At 50.3% G+C, this 19,226-nt stretch overlaps 6 protein-coding genes across 6 annotated transcripts; 4 read left to right on the top strand and 2 right to left on the bottom strand.

Annotated features, from left to right (window-relative positions):
- Positions 1–301: 301 nt before the first annotated feature.
- On the top strand, positions 302–2,713 carry PtrM4_133250 (SSL2, DNA or RNA helicase superfamily II; the record flags this gene model as incomplete). Its single annotated transcript, XM_001941322.1, has 1 exon — positions 302–2,713. The coding sequence occupies one exon, from the start codon at positions 302–304 to the stop codon at positions 2,711–2,713; it is 2,412 nt and encodes an 803-aa protein (XP_001941357.1).
- A 1,471-nt stretch (positions 2,714–4,184) lies between these two features.
- PtrM4_133240 (uncharacterized protein) lies at positions 4,185–4,763 on the top strand (the record flags this gene model as incomplete). The annotated part of the gene is made up of 1 exon (XM_001941321.2): positions 4,185–4,763. One exon carries the CDS (start codon positions 4,185–4,187, stop codon positions 4,761–4,763), a length of 579 nt encoding a protein of 192 aa, XP_001941356.2.
- A 4,635-nt stretch (positions 4,764–9,398) lies between these two features.
- PtrM4_133230 (Phy, 3-phytase (myo-inositol-hexaphosphate 3-phosphohydrolase)) lies at positions 9,399–11,698 on the top strand (the record flags this gene model as incomplete). Its single annotated transcript, XM_066109117.1, has 3 exons — positions 9,399–9,908; positions 9,961–10,907; positions 10,960–11,698. The coding sequence occupies 3 exons, from the start codon at positions 9,399–9,401 to the stop codon at positions 11,696–11,698; spliced, it is 2,196 nt and encodes a 731-aa protein (XP_065961109.1).
- Positions 11,699–11,878: 180 nt separating this feature from the next.
- Positions 11,879–12,982, bottom strand: PtrM4_133220 (uncharacterized protein; the record flags this gene model as incomplete). The annotated part of the gene is made up of 1 exon (XM_066109116.1): positions 11,879–12,982. One exon carries the CDS (start codon positions 12,980–12,982, stop codon positions 11,879–11,881), a length of 1,104 nt encoding a protein of 367 aa, XP_065961108.1.
- Positions 12,983–14,953: 1,971 nt separating this feature from the next.
- PtrM4_133210 (Tgt, Queuine-archaeosine tRNA-ribosyltransferase) lies at positions 14,954–16,514 on the top strand (the record flags this gene model as incomplete). The annotated part of the gene is made up of 2 exons (XM_001941317.2): positions 14,954–15,197; positions 15,256–16,514. The coding sequence occupies 2 exons, from the start codon at positions 14,954–14,956 to the stop codon at positions 16,512–16,514; spliced, it is 1,503 nt and encodes a 500-aa protein (XP_001941352.2).
- Positions 16,515–16,939: 425 nt separating this feature from the next.
- PtrM4_133200 (uncharacterized protein) lies at positions 16,940–18,791 on the bottom strand (the record flags this gene model as incomplete). Its single annotated transcript, XM_066109115.1, has 3 exons — positions 16,940–17,399; positions 17,455–18,294; positions 18,346–18,791. 3 exons carry the CDS (start codon positions 18,789–18,791, stop codon positions 16,940–16,942), a joined length of 1,746 nt encoding a protein of 581 aa, XP_065961107.1.
- Positions 18,792–19,226: the final 435 nt, after the last annotated feature.

The following is a 19,226-nucleotide window of genomic DNA, read 5'->3' as shown; positions in this document are numbered from 1 at the left end:
TTCGCGTCCGCGCGCGTCGACGGCGGCCTTTAGCGCGCCATTACTCAGACCTCATCTGTACGGGACGACATAGTCATAGTAATAGCACTTTACACGCTTCCATGCCAATAATTGCCAAAAGGTGAAGGTGCAACCGTGATACGTCGTTACATAATCACTGTTGCCTCACGGTCAACTACTACATATTTGTCTGCGCCTCTTCCCCGACCGTCTTCGCCGCCGCCACCCTCAACTCCCCATCCTCAACCTCGCCGTTTCATAGACCAGCGCACCCCGCGCCCACCAGTAATAAATCACCACCATGCCGCCTAAGCGCAAAGCGCCGACAGCAGCAGACGTAGCGGCCGAGGATGACTGGGACGATAATGATGAGGGTCCCATGAGCGACCAGGACACGTTCGACCAGCTCAAGGAAGAGTTTGACGTCAAGGCCATGACAAAGCGAGCGCGCGCTGGGAGAGTCAGAGACGCCGCTGCAGACCTGTTCAGAAAGTCGGACCAGTGGAGTGCGCCGCTCAAGCCTGACCACTTCAACCGTCCGCTCTGGGTCAACGATGCGGGTGGCATCATCCTCGAGTCCTTCCACCCCCTCTTCGATGAGGCACAGGACTTTTTGATCAACATCGCCGAGCCGCAGTCGCGTGTCTCCAAGATGCACGAGTACCAACTTACCACCCACAGTCTCTTCGCCGCCGTTAGTGTCGGTCATTCCAAGGAGGAGATTATCGACAAACTGGACCGCTACTCCAAGACGGCATTATCTGCTGCCATCATACAGTTTGTCGAAAAGTCTACGTCCGCTTTTGGCAAAGCTAAGATCGTCTTGAAAAAGACGCTATCATACATTGAGAGTGAGGATCCGGCCATACTCCAGAAACTTCTCCGCGATCCCATCGTCGCAGGCTGCAGAGCAGACGCCACCGATGGTCTCATCAAGGAGGCTGCCCCTAAGATTGGTCAGATGGCCATCCCCGGTACCAAGCTAGCTGCTGGCGCCAACAACATGGCTCAGCAGCCACAGCCAGAAGCAGTCCAGAACCCTGCACCCAGTGACATGGTTGCCGCCCTTAGGGAAGACGACGATGACGACGAAGTAGCACAGGTTCATTCCTTTCAGATCAGGAGTGAGGAGCGCGAAAAGGTCGTCAAGCGCTGTCGAGCCATCGGTCTACCGCTTACCGAGGAGTATGATTTCAACAATGACGACACAAATCCAAACTTAGAAATCGACCTCAAGCCCCATGCGCAGATAAGATACTACCAGGAAAAGGCACTTGGTAAGATGTTTTCAAATTCCCGAGCACGTTCAGGCATCATCGTGTTGCCCTGTGGTGCAGGTAAGACATTGGTTGGCATTACAGCCGCCTGCGGTGTCAAGAAGTCTGTCATGGTCCTGTGCACCAGCGCCATGTCGGTCGTTCAGTGGCGAGCCGAATTCATCAAGTGGTCCAATATCAACCCTGAGGATATTGCCGTTTTCACTGCAGATAACAAAACCAGATTCCCTCGCCAGGCTGGCATAATTATCAGCACCTACTCTATGATCAGTAACGCGAGGAAGCGTTCGCACGATGCTGAGAAAGTGATGCAATTCATCCGAGAACGAGAATGGGGACTGCTGATCGCCGACGAGGTGCATGTTGTACCGGCAAACATCTTCAAAAAAGTCACCTACGAAATCGCTTCGCACGCAAAACTCGGTCTAACCGCTACCCTGCTGCGAGAAGACGACAAGATTGACGATCTCAATTTCTTGATCGGGCCCAAGCTGTACGAAGCCAACTGGCAGGAACTGTCCGAACAGGGCCATATTGCCAAAGTCCAGTGTGCTGAGGTCTGGTGCCAGATGACTCCCGAGTTTTATACCGAATGGCTGAAGCCTTCTTCACTACAGAAGCGCGCATTGCTGTCAATTATGAACCCAAAGAAGTTTCAAGCCTGTCAGTTCTTGATCAATTACCACGAATCAAGAGGCGACAAGATCATCGTCTTCTCCGACAATGTCTACGCGCTGGAAAAATACTCGCGTAAACTTGGCAAGGCGTACATTTACGGAGCGACCCCTCAACAAGAACGTCTGAGAATTCTGGAGAACTTCCAACACAATGACCAAATCAACACTATCTTCCTGTCCAAGATTGGAGACACCAGTTTGGATCTTCCCGAGGCGACTTGTCTCATTCAAATCTCATCACATTACGGTTCGCGCCGTCAAGAAGCCCAGCGCCTAGGCAGAATCCTGCGGGCCAAGAGGAGGAACGACGAAGGCTTCAATGCCTTTTTCTACTCCCTCGTCTCCAAAGATACAGATGAGATGTACTACTCCTCCAAGCGCCAAGCCTTTCTCGTCGACCAAGGCTACGCCTTCAAAGTCATCACCCGTCTCGAAGGCTTAGATTCATTCCCCCAGCTGGCGTTTGCAACACCACAGGAACGAAGAGAGCTGCTCACAGATGTCGTGCTTGCCAAAGAAGAAGATGCAAAGGCAGAGCGGATCGAAGACGACGCGTTTGGCACAAAGTACGCTTCGCAAAAGGGCAACAGGAAGAAGAATGGTGTGCGGAGGGCGGCTGGTACATTGTCGGAGTTCTCGGGTGGCCAAACTATGGCGTATATGGAGGTCAATAAGAGTAGGAATAAGGATCTCAAGGGAACTAAGGGAGTGCAGAATGCTTTCCTGAGGAAGCTTGGCAGGTCGGGGCCGAAGAAGTAAGGGGATGGTTCTTTCTGCATCTGCATGGCGTTTTTCTTTCTTTCTACGGAAGTGATAGGTGGGTGGAGCGTTAGACTGTCTGTTCGACATGAGGATGAAAATGTATGGTCTTTTTCCACTTAGCATGGGGCACTCGTCAAGACTAGATGCGGTATTTTTGTACGTCAATACAAAATGAATACACATTCATCCTGCTTCCACTTTGAAGTCGCACACTTCGGTTATCATCGCTGTCATTCTTCTGCGCTCCAACTATCTGCATTATCAACTTTTGCACCGTCCTACACTCCCAAATAGAACATCTTCCGCAAACCCTTCCACCATCCCTTATCCCTTAACCCTTTAATAACATAGGTCTATATCTATTCTTACAACACCGACATACCCTACCCAATAACTTCCGCGTCTTCACATACACTGGCATGTGTACTCCTGTTCCCATTACTTCTTCTTAGAGGGACCTAAGCTGTATGTATATGAAGTGGTGTTTACATGCATGTGTACGGATGGGAAGTGCAGGGGAGGAAGTGGAAGAAGGGGCAGTCTTGGGAAATTTCGCAGTGGTATGGTTAGTGCCTTTAAGGTATTCGATTTTGAACTTTGGTATCGGCTTTTAGGGCTGTGCTATTAGGTGCCGTAGGCTACTAGTGACTTGAGGAACGATTTGAGGGTGGGGTTGGTGCTTGGTGGTATCGAGAACGCGGGAGGCCGTGCGGCGACGATGAGTTTTGCGACCTTGAGGAAACATGGAAAGATCGGTGGGTTCAGGGCGCGACAATAGAGTCAAACGTGAGTCGAAAGATGGTTATCTGGTTGGTTTTTGTGGGCCGGAGGGCGGAGGGCGCAAGGGCTTGTGCGATTGTTGGTGGTATAGAGGTCGCGCTTGTACAAAGCTAATCTGATAGCGACACTGACTTAGTACCACGGCACAGTCGACCTGAGACGCCCCCCCAAACTACCGCATCTAAAAGTCTTTAAATGGCTATATCGACGCAGCAAATTCGCGATTGAAGAGAATCTCTAGCTTGTACTGAGCTAGCTGGAGCTGTTTAGGTAGTCGCACCGATGTCTGCAAATTATAATGTTATCAGGCCTGTTTGCTTGCTCTGTTTACTACAACGATGCCATCTTGGAATTTGAAGGTGAAAATGGATGCTGGTACACTGTAAATGGTGCTATGGTACAGTCAACTGCATCGGGACGACCCCCAAAACCACCGCCCCGAATGATACAAAACGACGATAGGGAACGACTTTGATATCGTCGCCTAACAGAACTTTTGGTATATTGTGCCATGCGAACCATGGAACGCGATAATGCTCTAGCGGTACCTTGGCAGCAACGGGGGACTGAGCAGTATTTAAATACCTTGCCGGTCTGCCACCTTAGCCTCCATCACAATATCCTCCAAACCTCCAGAAGCTCAACTCAGAAGATATCACCAACCGTATACAATCAACGACTCAACACCATGACTATACCTTCCAGCTCACCCGAGACCTCCTCGCTCAAGGAACCTGTCACGGACAAGGACAGCAAACCGCAGTCGTGTATCGAGGAAGAGATCGCAGCTGAGATGGATTGTCGGAGTCTCAAATACCGCTATGGCTGGCCAATCCTCCCCCCACTCCCTGTGAGGACTATCGAGAAAGATGTGGCCCAATCGATTCCAAACTCGTCTGAACATGTCACAAGTGCACAGCGCATTCTGGATGCCGAGGGAATAAAGACTGAAGTCAGCTTCGTCTATCGAATGCCACGCTCTGCTCACAAAGCCGAGATGCAGGACTACCTGACACTTCTGGTCGCTACCGATACCGAGGCACACGCCGCCGATCGCTTCCACGACGTGGTTATCAAGCTGCGACTTCACGTCATGAACATACCGGAAACAGCGGATACCAAGATCGAAATAATCGACTACCGCGCAAAAATTGATCTTGTGTGCGGTTCCACCAGCGGTCCACTCGCCGAGAGGATTGACGAGATATGGCCGACCCCTCTAGTGAAACGTATTACTAAAGTCATCCATGACATGGGCCTAGACTAGCGAGCTATTGAGTTTATGTATCGCGGGCTCCACCTTGACGATCGCAACAAAACAGCCTCACGGTAGTCATCTCCACTGCCACGGCTGATGATCTCAACTGGTGGAAGACGGTCATTCCTGCACTACGAGAGATTGTCGTATCTCTCGAACTTGAGTTCGACATAGACTTTGAGGTTCTAGCCTGCGTGAGTATCTATGGCAACCCAATAGATGACGAGTTCTAGAAAGTCTCCACAGTGTGGTAAAGGTGGTCTGGACATCCAAGTGCTAAGGCAAGTGTGAAAAAGCTCAGTCGAGCTATCTTCAAAATCAGGCAATCGATGGTTCTTCGGGTTGGAACGCCAAGGATGGGCTCTAGGTGGTATGACGGGCAATCCGTCGGAGATGATGATCATATTTCCAATTGAATTTACAATCGAGCAAGTTTGAAGATATTCGATAAGAAGTGAATTGATATATACATGTGACTAACGCTAGCTCCGCTACCCACGATACCACACGCATTTGCAAGCCACTCTTCCCTTCTAGAAAGCGAATATTCCTTTCTCATTGTTTCTTTTTCGCAGTCGGCAAAGTCATAAAGCCAAGGTCGGCCCCCAATCTAGTGGTTACCGCACCTTTGATTCTCTCATAATTTGTCGAACGCAACAATCCGCGTTTCCAGCATTCGGCCCCAGAATATCCCAAGCGGGTCAGGCTTGCAATAGCCCTTATTTGGTTTCGCTGTATTCCCCGAGCAAAGAGCAGTAGCAATCACACTTGTTCTGTTTATTCGTTCATGACGAATGGAATTGGAAGGAGATACCTATGCCGCACTACTCGTGGTATTCTACTGGCATAGTGACATCTAAACGGGGCAGTGATGCTTGCCATGATATCACAGCTGCTTGTGCACTCTAATGTGTCTGTCTCATCACAGTTTCCAGGCTTCTGTTGTTTTCGTATTTGGCCAAGATGTTTCGTTGCACTGGTAGATATAATATACGTACTGGGCCCCATTTAGCTGGGGCTGAATCGCATTCAAAATTTCCCGAAAGCTCTGTAGAAACCAGGGCCACAAAGGGCAGCACGGTAAGGAGTAGGCTGAATAAGCGGAAATGCATAGTGGTGGTGATTTGATGTTTGGAGGTGGTGATTTGATGTTTGGAGGTGGTGAAAAGAGTCTCTGGGTGGTAGGTAGAGAGAATTACTGTAATCGCGATTGCAAATAGGTAAGTTACCGCCGAGATGTGGTAGTATAGCAGAGGACTTTGGGTCTTTTCATACAACAACGCGTGGAATGTATCTGCTACATGCTAGTTTGATCGTTCTACGGCACGGCAGGCGTGCGATAAGGCAAGATTTGACGACAGAACTGTGGGGGAATGACTTGGGGAAACATAGCCGGGCGTATATGGACGTGTGATACCAAAGTTGGGGCATCGCTGTCATTGCTCAAAGTCGTTTGGGTGTAGTAGTGTTAGGTGGCTGACTAGTTCCAAAGAGCGGGAAACATAGCCGGGGCACGGTTAGTCATGTGGGTCACAGATGACTGGGGTTACGACGAACAGCATTCGGAAGTAAGCATCTTACATCACTCACACCACTACGCTAGGCAAAGAACGTGTTCTCGAATGTATCATCAGTCAGTTCCTGGTGAACATGGTTGAGATTATACAGTGACGCGACAAGCCCTTGTTCATCAGGTAACACCAAACATACCAGAGACGACAAATACGGATATCAAAGATCCCCCCAATCAATTCGACCAGTTACACCTTGATGAAACTGCTCCTATCTAGGTACTTAGATTAATCGCAGGATCGTAAAAAATATGGCAACAACGGCGAGCACTACTCTATACTGACTCAATTAGCGCCTATTCCGACCAATTGACAACATTCCTGGCTATCGCAACCATGGATTTCAAGAGACATTGGTGGTTGACTGATAGGCATTAGACGTTTACTGCAAAGCTTGTTGTCTTCCTCTGGACCCTCAGTGAAAGCTTGACACTGAGGGGTCCATACAGTGGATTATGTAAGAGATCATCAGTGTCCGCGTATCTGGTATGCTATTTAAAGTCAGTAAACAAGTACGGTACTTGCATGACTAGTCGGAAGGGGAGGGTCCACGAAGGATCTCGCCGTGCAAACACTATCACTAGATCAGTGGGCCCATAGATGTATGTAAATGAATACCTAGATACGGATACCTATGAACATGCGACCATTTCCGTATATCGACAAGCGGTGCTTGCACATTTTGACGTGCATAGAGCCTTGGACAGATTTTAAAACTTCGGAGAACGGGAACTGTCTACCTCCGACATATTCGTTATGGGCGATGATTACTTGCCACAGTTCGGCCGCTTAGTTACGTACATAGGTAGATGATCTTCCTTGGCGCATAGACCGCTGCTTTGATATTAGTGCTTACATCTACCCCGTACCGCTTACGTTCTTGCGCAATCAACGCATATATTGAAGAAATCAAGGTGAGAAGATGGCAAATTGGACAGCCTTTGGATTGCTATAGACTAATGTCTGATGAAATTCTGTATATCCACGACCCTGAAATATGGGCCCTGTTACCTGTTTTGAATTTGATGCATCCTCTCCAAACGTCTCATCGCTTCCATGTTCATGCCGTAAGACAAAGAATCACCAGGCAGAAGTGTGAGCCGATCGCGGTCCCACTAAACGCAATCGCATTCCTGGTCCTCCTCTAGATCATCGCAGGGACAAGGAAACCAACATTTTGGTACATTTTCCAGTGACTTGTCCAACATCTTGAAGCAAAGAAAGAAAGAGTTTCGTGTAAGTTGTAATCGGTTGTCTGACAGAAATCAAACTATGGTTGCTGAAGCGCTTATTCGATGGGCTCTGAGTTGTACGGGAAGAGAGAGAGAGAGAGAGGGCAGTATAAAGAGAAGACTGGGGTACTTATATATGGAGGTGGTGCATTGTAGACAGACTCCGCAACAATCAATCGATTGACATGATTGATTCCTATATAGGTTAAAGAATTACTTCATTAGGCAGCCTTTAACCTAGATAGGAATCAATCATGCCGATCCGATTGATTGTTGCGGAGTCTGATTGTAGATCTGGGGTGAGTCACCGGCTGACGTGGCTGGGCGCGTTCCATCGTAGCAGTGACGTGAATCGCGAGGTCCAGTATTTTGCACCCAAGAATAGAACGAGGTAGCAGGTATTACACAAATCACGTCACCCAGCGCGAGCGGCCAAACTGGTAAACGCGTGAATATATTACTCAGATTCGTCGCAAAGATGAATGCAGGCAGAATAGTGAATATGTATATGAAGTTTACGCTAATCATACTGTATCCCGAGCTTTCACGCTCCTAGACATATTATGTGCCTATAATTTTGAAAGAGTGCGGTCTGACTACCTAGAGCCAACGTGTTGAAAATAGAAGGAAACAAGATTACCTACCACGCGAGGATACTATCCACCTTTCCTCCGCCTCTGTATCTCATGCTACTTTCCGGTAAACAGAATGCTCTAGAGGGTCCGAGATTGATGGTCCAAGTGTGGGCACGTAGGGTCGAGATCAATATCATGTCATCCCAATCCCTGCCGAAGATCAGCCCCATGCAAATCTGCAACCTCATCGTGCCAGTAATGAGCGAACACGATATTGTACTCTATTCAGTACCTCAGAAGATCACGATAATAGTTCATAAACAGCATTAAAGCCTTACCCAGCTTGATGCCGGCTTTATTGCGAGGGGAAGAAAGGAATTACCGATCGTCCAGTGCCATAGGGATTTGAGGCATACGGAGAAATGTCCAAGGTTGACTGGCCCACCTGGGTCGAGTGCAATTGGGTGTTGTCAAAAAGTTGTCGAGGAGAACACACCGCACCGCGATATGGTATGCGGTGTAAAGTGCGGATGGTTGTAAGGATAGAATGTAAAATGGCGCGGTACCATATCAACTTGGGAGGCTCAATCTTGTTGAGCCCTCCAAAAACAGGTGAGTGGCTCAATGTACTGCGTGCTAGTCGATCAATAAACAGGTCGACACCTTCCGTGTCATATATGAAATGCGGTAAGGCGAGAGTTTTGTCGCGATTGCTAAGTTCGATGCCCAGGCAAGGACATCTGCGGCCGTGGTTGCAATATGCTTCCATCCTGATGCACAATCCAACAGACCACAATGGATAAAGATGAAAGGTCTCCAATACATCCAATTAACGCGGTTATAATGGCATAGGCTGGTGTACGAAATCTCCAGACTGAGAAGCACGTAAAAATTGAGTTATACAAGCCTATGAAAATAGAAGCACTTTCCCCTTAAGTAAACGCCATATGTTGATCAGTGGCGACTAATCCCGGACGGCTGTCTCACGTTGCCTTGATCGCCACATTCATTGGCCGATCAGCTTAACCGAGTCTAACTTGAATCAACAGGCACCACAACCACACCCAGTCCCTGAACATGGATGCATGACGGGTAATGCTCGAATTGGTGGGAAGACCGTCGCATGTAAAGCCAGTGACATGTGTAAAATGTGGGTTCAGGTTCAGGCCCTGCATCGACATGTTGCCTTGTATATAGCACGGGCTGCCTTGGCCTACTTGCGGCTGCAGGCCGCTCTCGCGATTTCTTCCAGCCTTTGTTGTCGATATGAGATTTGTTACAACATGTGCGGCATGGGCGGCCGCTGTCTTTTCGTTTGTTGTGGCTCAAGAAGTCAATGTCACGATCGTTCCTGTGGCTACTGGATTTAAAGCGGAGAACACGGGCTTCGTTTACGGTACATCGCCTCTCCTTGTCGCCAACGATAAAAGCGCAGCGGATGGCGGGTTTAGAACGTTTGCAGTTTCCAATGGAAGCAGTTTCCAAGAAATATCGCATTTGAAGACTGGTCGCTCGAAAATTGTTGTCCCTGTTCTCGATATTGGCGGTCGAGATCTGATCGTCAACGTTCCCTCGCCCGACTCACTCATCCGGGTTTTCGACGCAAAGACCAGTAAAGCGGTCGAGAGTAACGACAAGAAACAACTGGGCGATTGGAGTGCGGCGTGCGTCTGGCGTAGCCCAACAAGTGGAGAGAGCTACATCTTCCTGTTCGGCAAAAAGATGGTGGTCCAGTTCCTGACTAGAGATACTAAGAAGCGTGTTGAAGTACTGGAGGTAGGTATCCATTTGACTATTGTTTCTGGAATACTGAACTGATGTTTAATAGGTGCAAACATTCGCTGCTCCCATAGAAGCCGAAACCTGTGCCGTCTTCTCAGCCGGCCAAGTCTTCTTCTCCGCGGAAGATAGACCCTTGTACTCTTTTCAAGCTTCAGAGTCGACTCAAGCTCCTGAGATCCAGACGTTAGATGAAAAAATGGGAGTGGAGGGATTGGCTACGTATCATGGCAATTCTAGCGAATATCTTTTCGTGGCTCACGATGAGGCCATCGACGTATACGACTCCGGGATGAAGAAGAAAGGAAGCCTGTTATTGAGCGGCATCTCTAAGCTTTCGATCAAAGGAGGGTTATCGGTTCTTCAGTCCACACTCCCGGGTTATCCATCCGGGGCTTTCGCATTCGCCTTTGAGGGAAAAGATGATTCCGGTGTCGCTGTAGGCTCACTAAATGGCGTTCTTACTTCGTTTGGTATCAAGACAAACACAAAGTATAGCCCTGAAAATCAGCATTGTGACAGTTGCGTAAGCCCCGTCTCAGGCAAGTGCTCCAAGAATGGCTTCATCTCCGACAAGGTTTGCTCTTGTTTTGCAGGCTTCACCGGTCACGACTGCACAAAGACGACCTGCGCCAACGACTGTTCTGGTCATGGAAAATGCGATGGTCCCAATGTCTGCAAGTGCAAGGACGGATGGACTGGTCCTGACTGTTCGTTTGTCGCGGTCAAGGCCAAGCACGAGACTGAGGCAAACGGTGGCGATGGCGATGACCCGGCAATGTGGATTCACCCTACTAGGCCAGACCAGAGCAAGATCATCACTACGACGAAATCTGATGACGGTGAGGGATTCGGCGTCTTCGATCTAGAAGGAAAGCTCCTGCAGCATCTGACTGCGAATGAGCCGAACAATGTCGATGTCATCTACAACTTCACCGTTGATGGGCGCAAGGTCGATCTTGCATATGCGGCGTGTCGCGGCGACAACACAATGTGGTAAGTATTCCCTCTTTTCTGCCATTCAAGCATCCAGCTTACATTTTCAAAGCATCGTCGGAGTAAACAGCACCGGCTACCTCAGCGATATCTCCGGTGGCACCCAGGCACTACCCGCAGACTACGAACCCTACGGCTCATGCACCTATCGCTCTCAGAAAACGGGAAAGCAATACCTCTTCGTCAACAACAAAGAAGCACAATACCTGCAATACGAACTCACCGCCACCACCAACGGCACCCTTCAAACAACGCTCGTCCGCCAATTCCAGGGCGGCTCCGGTGGACAAGTCGAAGGCTGCGTCGCCGACGAAGGCGCCGGCTACGTCTTCATCGGCGAAGAACCCCTCGGCATCTGGCGCTACGAAGCAGAACCCACCGGATCGCATACCGGTGTCCAGATCGCCACTGTGGGCGATGCAAGCGGGCTACACGCCGACGTTGAAGGTATTACCCTCGTGCCTGCCAAGTCGGGCCCTGACGGTTACATCATCGTGTCATCACAGGGTATCTCTGCCTACCTCGTCTACGAACGCGCGCCGCCGCACAAGTACGTAGAGACGTTTACGATTGTGGATAATGAGAAGAAGGGTATCGACCATGTGAGCAACACGGATGGTATTACCGCAGTTGGGAATGTGCTGAATGAGGATTTCCCGGGCGGGCTGTTTGTTACACATGATGATGCTAATGAGCTTGCTGAGGGAGGTACGGCGAAGGAAGCGAGTTTCAAGCTTGTTAGTTTGGTGGATATATTGGGGAAAGAGAGGGTTGAGAAGTTGGGGTACTAGTAAAGACGTTACTCTACAGCGAAAGACTACATCTGAGTTATTCCTACATCTATGAATTCCAACATTCTGTACTACATGTTCTTACAAAGCATATTGAAGCTTACCATGTCCTTTGTAGACCATCTGCTACCCAGATCTCCATGCGAACATGCATCATTGATGTTTGCCATAGACAGCCGACTACCACACGGAATCGTCAAATTCGTCGTGCTCAATCACAGAAAAAATACCATGACCACTTCTTCTCCATCTTATGCTTTTCAATCTCCAGTCCAATTTCCACTTTAGAGCGTCCAAGGTTTCGGGGTCAAAATTGCTGGAAGAGAAGGTGGTCGGACAAAGCTTGAGAAGTTGCAAATCCTCCTTGGAGTCATACAGCGCGGGATCGGAATGCAGGTTGGGCCAGAGGTCTATCGCAGGAGTACGACGATGGCGCACTACACAACCTGTCTTATCGCCATAATTCCACGTCGTATGCTCGCCATACATCTCAACGATGACGGAGATGTTCCCATGACGGGACTGCCTGACGCAATTAAGTAGTTGCGTCAACTCCAATTCCCTGATCATCACGCCATCATAGCGGTAGTTCCCATACGTAGTTGTAGTGCTGCCTTGCCCTGTGGGTATGTAGTATCTGATCTCCCAGTCTGTGGCTCTGTCCTTTGCTAGCAGTTCGACGAGCTCCCCAAGCTCCCCGCCGGGAACGCCTTCGTTTACTGGGTGCAACTTGGGCCACAGCGAGAGAAAGTGGTCGAGGTGAACGGTCGCGCGTCGACGGCTGTGGATACTGCGCCTGAGGAGCATCCTCATGGACTGCGACTGAAATGTCTCGATCGCCCGATGGAGGGATGCGAGGAGGAGTCTGGGATCGTAGGAATTCTCTCCAGCGATGAGATCGACGTGCAGGTGGAAGTGTACGTTTGCAAATTCCGTGAGCGCTGCTGCGATGGTGTCTTTTGTTTCTATTGTCAAACCGAATTCATCGTCTAGCTTGTCTTCGTAGTCAAAGTTCATACCCACCATGACCGGGATGTAGGCGGCTTGGTTCTCGGTCATGTAGCCTCGCACTTCGCCGTACATCTGCGAATATGTCCGCGCGAGCGCGATGTACTGGTCTGGCTTGTTGAGGTGAAACGGGTTCAACGGCACGCGCGAGTGCTCCACATCGAAACAGAGAGCGTAGATCTTGTTGCGGAGCTCGCCGGGGAGGAAAAGGAATGTCGCTCGGCTTGGGAAGGGAGGTTTCGCATCTTTGATCTTGATCGGGCGTCGCCTGGTCATCTTGAGCGTCGTTTGATCGACGAAGCAGCTGATCAGAGACCGTTGTATGAGCTGCGGGAGATGGTACTGGGGTAACTCGTGTTGACTCGGGTTTGCGTATACGGGTGGTGGGCGTTGGGTTGTCTCTGCAAGGTTGTGTCAGTCAGAGTGTGTTCTTTGCGGCTGCAGATTGGGTGGGCTGTATAGGTTCCTGTGCTTGCTAATCACTGCGAGGATTCGCGATAACCAGCTGCAGTGACGGAGCCCACATGACGGGCCAACTCTTTCATGGAGCCATTAGGCCTTTCAAGAAGCCAGTAAGCCTTTCATAAAGCACAAAGCAGATAGGCCTTTCAATTAACCAATAGGCCCGTCTGGATGTTGCAATTTTGACGAATTTCCAAATCGCCCCGGCGCTATGCTTGCTCTACAGATGGATTGAGCGCCACTGGAGATGCTGGACCATGAATCCAGCTACCAATTGATGTTCTTCGGGTATATGATACAAAGTAGTTGCAGCAACAGATTCTATCCATTGCGCTGCAGCGTGGTGGCCGTTGAGGCTGAGCCATAGCTGTTCACCACTTTCGCATCTAGCAGTTCACTGCAATTGCCCTTTCAGTGTGCAAACACTGCCCGTTTACCTCATGACTTGCACTGAGGGCTTTAGAAGAGCTCTTTGCTGCATCTCTACCTCGCTGGTCAACTTCCAGGACGCTGTCGCGACGTCCGTACATGCATGGCCCTCACGTGACTTGAACATTCATCTTCACCATCCCGCGTCTCTCATAGGTAGAAAGCACAAATTTCGCCTCCTCGGGTTGCTGTCTGTACGATATGACGTCAAAAAATCCCTCAAAGTTCCTCGCGACGTAGTAATCAGCCACTCTCATTGGCCGACGACTCACCTTCACCAGCCATTCCATACTCTTCCACTGCTACCGGCGGCGGCAGAACACCGGGAGAAGCCCGGCAGCGGTTTTTGGTTGATCCGCAAGGCTTGGCGGCGTCTGGAGGTCTAATATAAGCAGTCCCTCCCTCCCACTTACTTCTACTTCTCATCACTTTGCTGCGCTCTTTTCTGCACCCCCCATTTCCTTGCGGCACTACTAACTCCCCTCCCCCTGCCTAATATCCTTCCTCCCCTGATCTTCGTCACCACTTCGAACCGAGCAGCCGGTTAAATGAGAGACTCTATTTTACACTAGGTGGGAGTCATCGGGCGCCGCGATGGTTGGGGCGGCGCCTAACTAGCTTTTTCATTGATTTCTCTGGCTTGCCAGAGAATTGAGGAAGATGCTTCGTTTGCTTTTCTTCCAAGTGAGTGTGGTTGTACATTGGCATATAAGCTCGAGGTGAAGTTATGTGTACATGTGGAGGACATACAGTGCTTCATCTATGTAACACCTCACTACTGTAGTCTTAGACAGGTTCTTTCCACACGCATCTCTTGTAGTGTTCATGTCCTTCTAGCTCTGTCAATACAGCAAACATTTCACTTAGCTTGTCGACTATCAAGACTTCTAGAGAGAACCACAGGCTCTCTAGTGCTTGCTAAGATCCTGCCACCCTCTTCTTAGTATGACAGACATGCTACCTCTCTACCAATTGATAGCATTTTTTTCATTCGCATTCTACTTGTGAAGGGAACAGAATTTACGCAGTGTCGCTACTCAGCGCGACGTCAGACTGTTAGCGAAAACAAGCTAGGCACATCATCAATCGCGAAACAAAGTGTTCCTGCACCATGCTTACGTACTTACCTACATGCAGATGATATGAGTTTGTGAATTCGAAAGGTTGCAACAAAACATGATAAACAACGCGGTTCGACGCGTCCTCACGTGCACACACGAGCAATTTCGCCGCTGAATCATCGCAAGACGCATCTGCGCCCCACCACAAGGCGACCCATCATGTATAGATGCGCAGCCTAAACCCTGCTGTGTGTACTCAGAGACTTGAAAAAGAAAAGGTGATTTAGATTGCGCAATGTCTACAGAGCCATCATTACAAAAGCTGGAGCAACTACCAGCCGAAATGCTCGAGTTTGCGCTGCTCAAGACGACAGGCTCGCTTGCCCCACGTCTGGGCCGGCTGTCGTTTCCAGGGCGAAAGAGCATCTTGACGCCCGGGTTTATTGGCAATACATCGCGGGGCGTGATTCCGCATATTTCCCAGGACAACTTTGGGAAGAGCGTCGATCTTGGTGGGGTATACGTCGCGTTGGAGGACTGTGGGTACATTCACCTCCGAGGGTTATGCCGCGTTTCGCTAACTTGATGCATTTGCAGTTGTTGAGAAACTTCCTCAGAAAACTCCGCCGATTTTCAAGTATGAGGTTTCCGAGCCGCTGCGCAGATTTATCGCCCTTCCGCAGGATACGCTGCTTGTTCTCGGCGCGCGACGCAATCCGCCTATACCGAGCCCTCATGCCAACTCCAATAGCGAGGTAGGCTTGTTGACGTCTGTTGGCTTTACGGCTCTCAGTTCGGAGTATTATGCTGGCGCTGCGAGGAAACTGCAACCGGACATTGTCGTGGGCTTGGCCGACATACCGTTCGGTCAGGCAGTGGTGGGCACCAAGCGGAAAGACAAGATGAGCGACCGAACTGAGACATGGCTGCGGGACCTAGTGGTGAAGCAGGGCACATTGGAAAAGGGCGAGAAAGCATGGAGCATCTTCGCGCCCATACTGCCTATCGAACGCGAGCTGCAGACATGGTATCTCGAGCACTTACTGGATGACATGGTGGACAAGATCGGCGGCATCGCTATATACGACGCATACCTACTTGATGATCTCTCAGAAAAGCTACATTGCCTCCCTCGATTATCTTTCCATGCGCCAGTCAGCCCTCAGGACCTCCTCCGTCAGGTCAGCCTAGGCATAGACGTCTTCACCGTGCCTTTCGTCAACGATGCGACCGACGCGGGCATTGTCCTAGACTTTACCTTCCCAACGCCTGCCAAAGACTCCACCTCTAGCACCCGTCGTTCCCTAGGCATCGACATGTGGAGCGGCGACCACGCGCAATCCGTCACTCCACTGTCCGCAAAATGCACCTGCTACGCATGCACCAACCACCACCGCGCTTTCCTCCAGCACCTCCTGGCCGCCAAAGAGATGCTCGGCTGGGTCCTCATTCAAATCCACAACCACGAGATCCTCTCCGCCTTCTTCACCGGCGTTCGATCCTCCATCGATGCCGGCACGTTCGACGCCGACGTCGCTGCTTTCGAAGCCTACTATGAGCCCACGCTCCCCGAGAAGACTGGCCAAGGACCGCGAGTTAGAGGCTACCAGTTCAAGAGCGAGTCGCATGCGAAGAGGGAGAAGAAGAACCCCAAGGCGTTTCAGAAGTTTAGCGAAGAGGAGATTTTGAGGCTCAAGGCTGCTCATGGGCAGCGGCCGAGTGAGAAGCCGGAGATGAGGGACGTGATTGATGATGAGGCACTGTTGGGACTGATGAGCATGCATGGGGAGACGGTTGATGCGGATCTGGTTGCGCAGTTGGATGGGCTGCAGTTGCAGGATGATAAGAAGGCTTGAGTTGTAGGGAGGGAAGAATAGAAGGGACGATACTGGCGCAGTAATGCTGCGGCTTATATTTACTGCTGCCCATCTTTTGAAACCCCCATTATCGCATGCGTCTTCCGTCTCTCGAGAGTCGTACACCACAACCACATTTGTGGCTTTGCCTGGGCGGTGCATCTAGCGCCTGCAGTGGCTCGTAGCTGCAAGGGCTTCTGAGACACACGCCCTTTGAACACACCTGGTCCCCAAACCCGAAAGATCGCCAGACCATAATACCACACATGCATAGGAAAGTAAAGTCGTGCAATTATCAAAGTGGGCACGGACGTGAGCCACGCCATGTGCAATGATGTCGTACCGCTAAATTCCTATCATCAACGGCCGCCATATAAGCTGGCTGCATTTCCCTTTCCTTAATATTATCCCTTTCAGTCGCCCCTTCACATACACTGGTCTCCTTTCTTCAGCCTAGTCACCGTGTCCGGAAACCCAAAAGCCGCATGTGGTACACTACCCGCCACATCCCCTTCGCCGTGCTTGTCAACATTCAACAAGCCATACTGTAGCTTCTGCACCGCAACATCCTTATCTACAGGATCTGAGCCTAGGCAATGACCCCGCATCCAATCATCAAGATCCTTGTTCCGCGTCGTTCGAACAAGTCCCGAGAACGAACTTGTATGGCTGACACCATTAGACCAAAGGGCGTACAATCCCGCAATCAGGATAACAACGGTTGTGAAGACGGCGGCAGAGTAAGGTAGTAGTAGTGAGCGCGCGTTGTAGTTGTATATGAGATGTGTCGTAGAGATCGTAAGATTAGCGCGCGTAGTGGTGACCGCGGCAACAGTAGCGTTGGCTATACGGCCATACATGTCGAATTTTCCAATGGGAAAGTAACTGGAAGGACACTAGTGAGTCAATTGAAAAGACACATACGGATGATTTCACTTACACTGATGGCAATGCGCCGAATAAACTCAAGGTAGCATTCTGACTGAGTGCTTCAACAGCTCGCTCGAGAGATGGCTCGGGGCATCCTTGTGTCACGATATTCGACATGGCCGCTGCAGTGCTCATCTCCGGACATCCTATCAGCGCTGTTTGCAAGACGCGGGTTGTCGATTTAAATGTGCTGTAGGCGCCTCCTTGGCTCGCCTGGCCGGTGAGCATTGCTGAAACTGCCTTGTACCACGCTTTATACGAACATAGATCGTACGGGCACAAATCTCCAGGAAGATCTTTTGGCTCCACGAAACGGTGGTCGTACTTGGCATCGGTAACAGCGATGCTCTGCTCGCCGTTGGTGAAGGAGAATGTTGCTGTGTATGTGACATTCCACATCTCGCAGGTGAAGTTGCGGGTTGGCGTTAAGAACCATATGTCGTACCTGTTCTCCCGGGGCAAGAATGGGTATTGGACCTCCTCTGATGGAACGGTTGCGTTGTAACCTATTATGTCCATTGATTCGGGGGATGGGTTGAGGTGCGCCAGGTCGAACAGAGTCTGGTTTGTCACATCGCCGCACCTTAACTTCGGTCCCTGGAAGGTAAGTGGGTATGTATAGTTTGGGTATAGAGGCGTCATTGGAAGGATGGTGCCACTGTATGCTGAGCTGGTGACGACTCGATAGAGGTTTTGACCCGCATCATAGAATTCATTTCGACCACCGGTATTGGCAAAACTAACATTTCGCCAGGAAACTATGGGAACAGAGGACGCCAGTCGCTCTTGGGATACGGAGACTGCAGCTGTCAGAGCAGCTGGGGGCGTGATTGCGGCAAGAGGCATGCACCTGAATTACTCAATTAGCTAACCCAAAACGATATACGAGATGAATACTTGCCATATTGCTAATGCGATGATAGCAGATGACCATGCCTTTCTCCAAACTTCCCAGTTACAAAAGCAGGCCGGGTTCGCCAGTAAACTCATAATATCATCGATACTACCAATAGACATGGGGCGACTGCGCAACACTCTCCAATATTGTTGTTGGTACGATATGGCTGCACTAGCAATGAGACATGCTTTGGCCAGAAATGCAAGACCGGTTCCAATTCGAATCGCCCATTCTTGAGTTCCCTGTATGACCGGCTGGCCGTCCAGAGCGTTGTAGTAAAGGTGGTGTCCCAATGCAAAAGCGATGCCAAATAGCATAAACAGCACTATTCCGAGTGGCACTCGGAATGAGACATGCCATCGGTCGAAACTTCTTGCAGTATCCGATTCAGCAGGTTTGGACGACTTCTGCTCCGTGGACAACAGAGCTGATGCTTGTGTGGCGTCCATGGAAGGATGAGTTGCTCAGTCGTCGCTTCGATAAGTGTCCGGTCAGGCGCCTGATCGAGTGATGTAGGACACACGGACAAGTTTGAGGACTACAGAGATATAAAAGCCCACAGCTGACGAAATGTTAAATGCGACGCACGGAACACCATAGCGTGGTGCACCACCGGATGTGCACAGCATTGCAACACACTTGGCAGTTGTCGCGATTGTAGTGCTCGTGGGAGGCCTTACCTGGAGGCTCTCCAAGTGGCGGCTTTGGCCAACTTGTCAGCCTATCAGATCTGACACCGGTCTGTGTCCCTGCGGGGCGTATGCATCCACGAATTACCATTTTGGACCCCAACAAGGCGATCCAGGGAAGGTGGACGCCTCGTTTCAGGTCCATGCCATGTCGGATACTGTCTAGGGTCCGGCGAGTGCACATGCACAGAAGGC

This window comes from Pyrenophora tritici-repentis, chromosome 7 (assembly GCF_003171515.1).
Source record: "Pyrenophora tritici-repentis strain M4 chromosome 7, whole genome shotgun sequence".
Lineage (NCBI taxonomy): Eukaryota > Fungi > Ascomycota > Dothideomycetes > Pleosporales > Pleosporaceae > Pyrenophora > Pyrenophora tritici-repentis.
The sequence above is the reverse complement of the archived record's forward strand: the minus strand, read 5'-3'. Positions and strand labels throughout refer to the sequence as shown.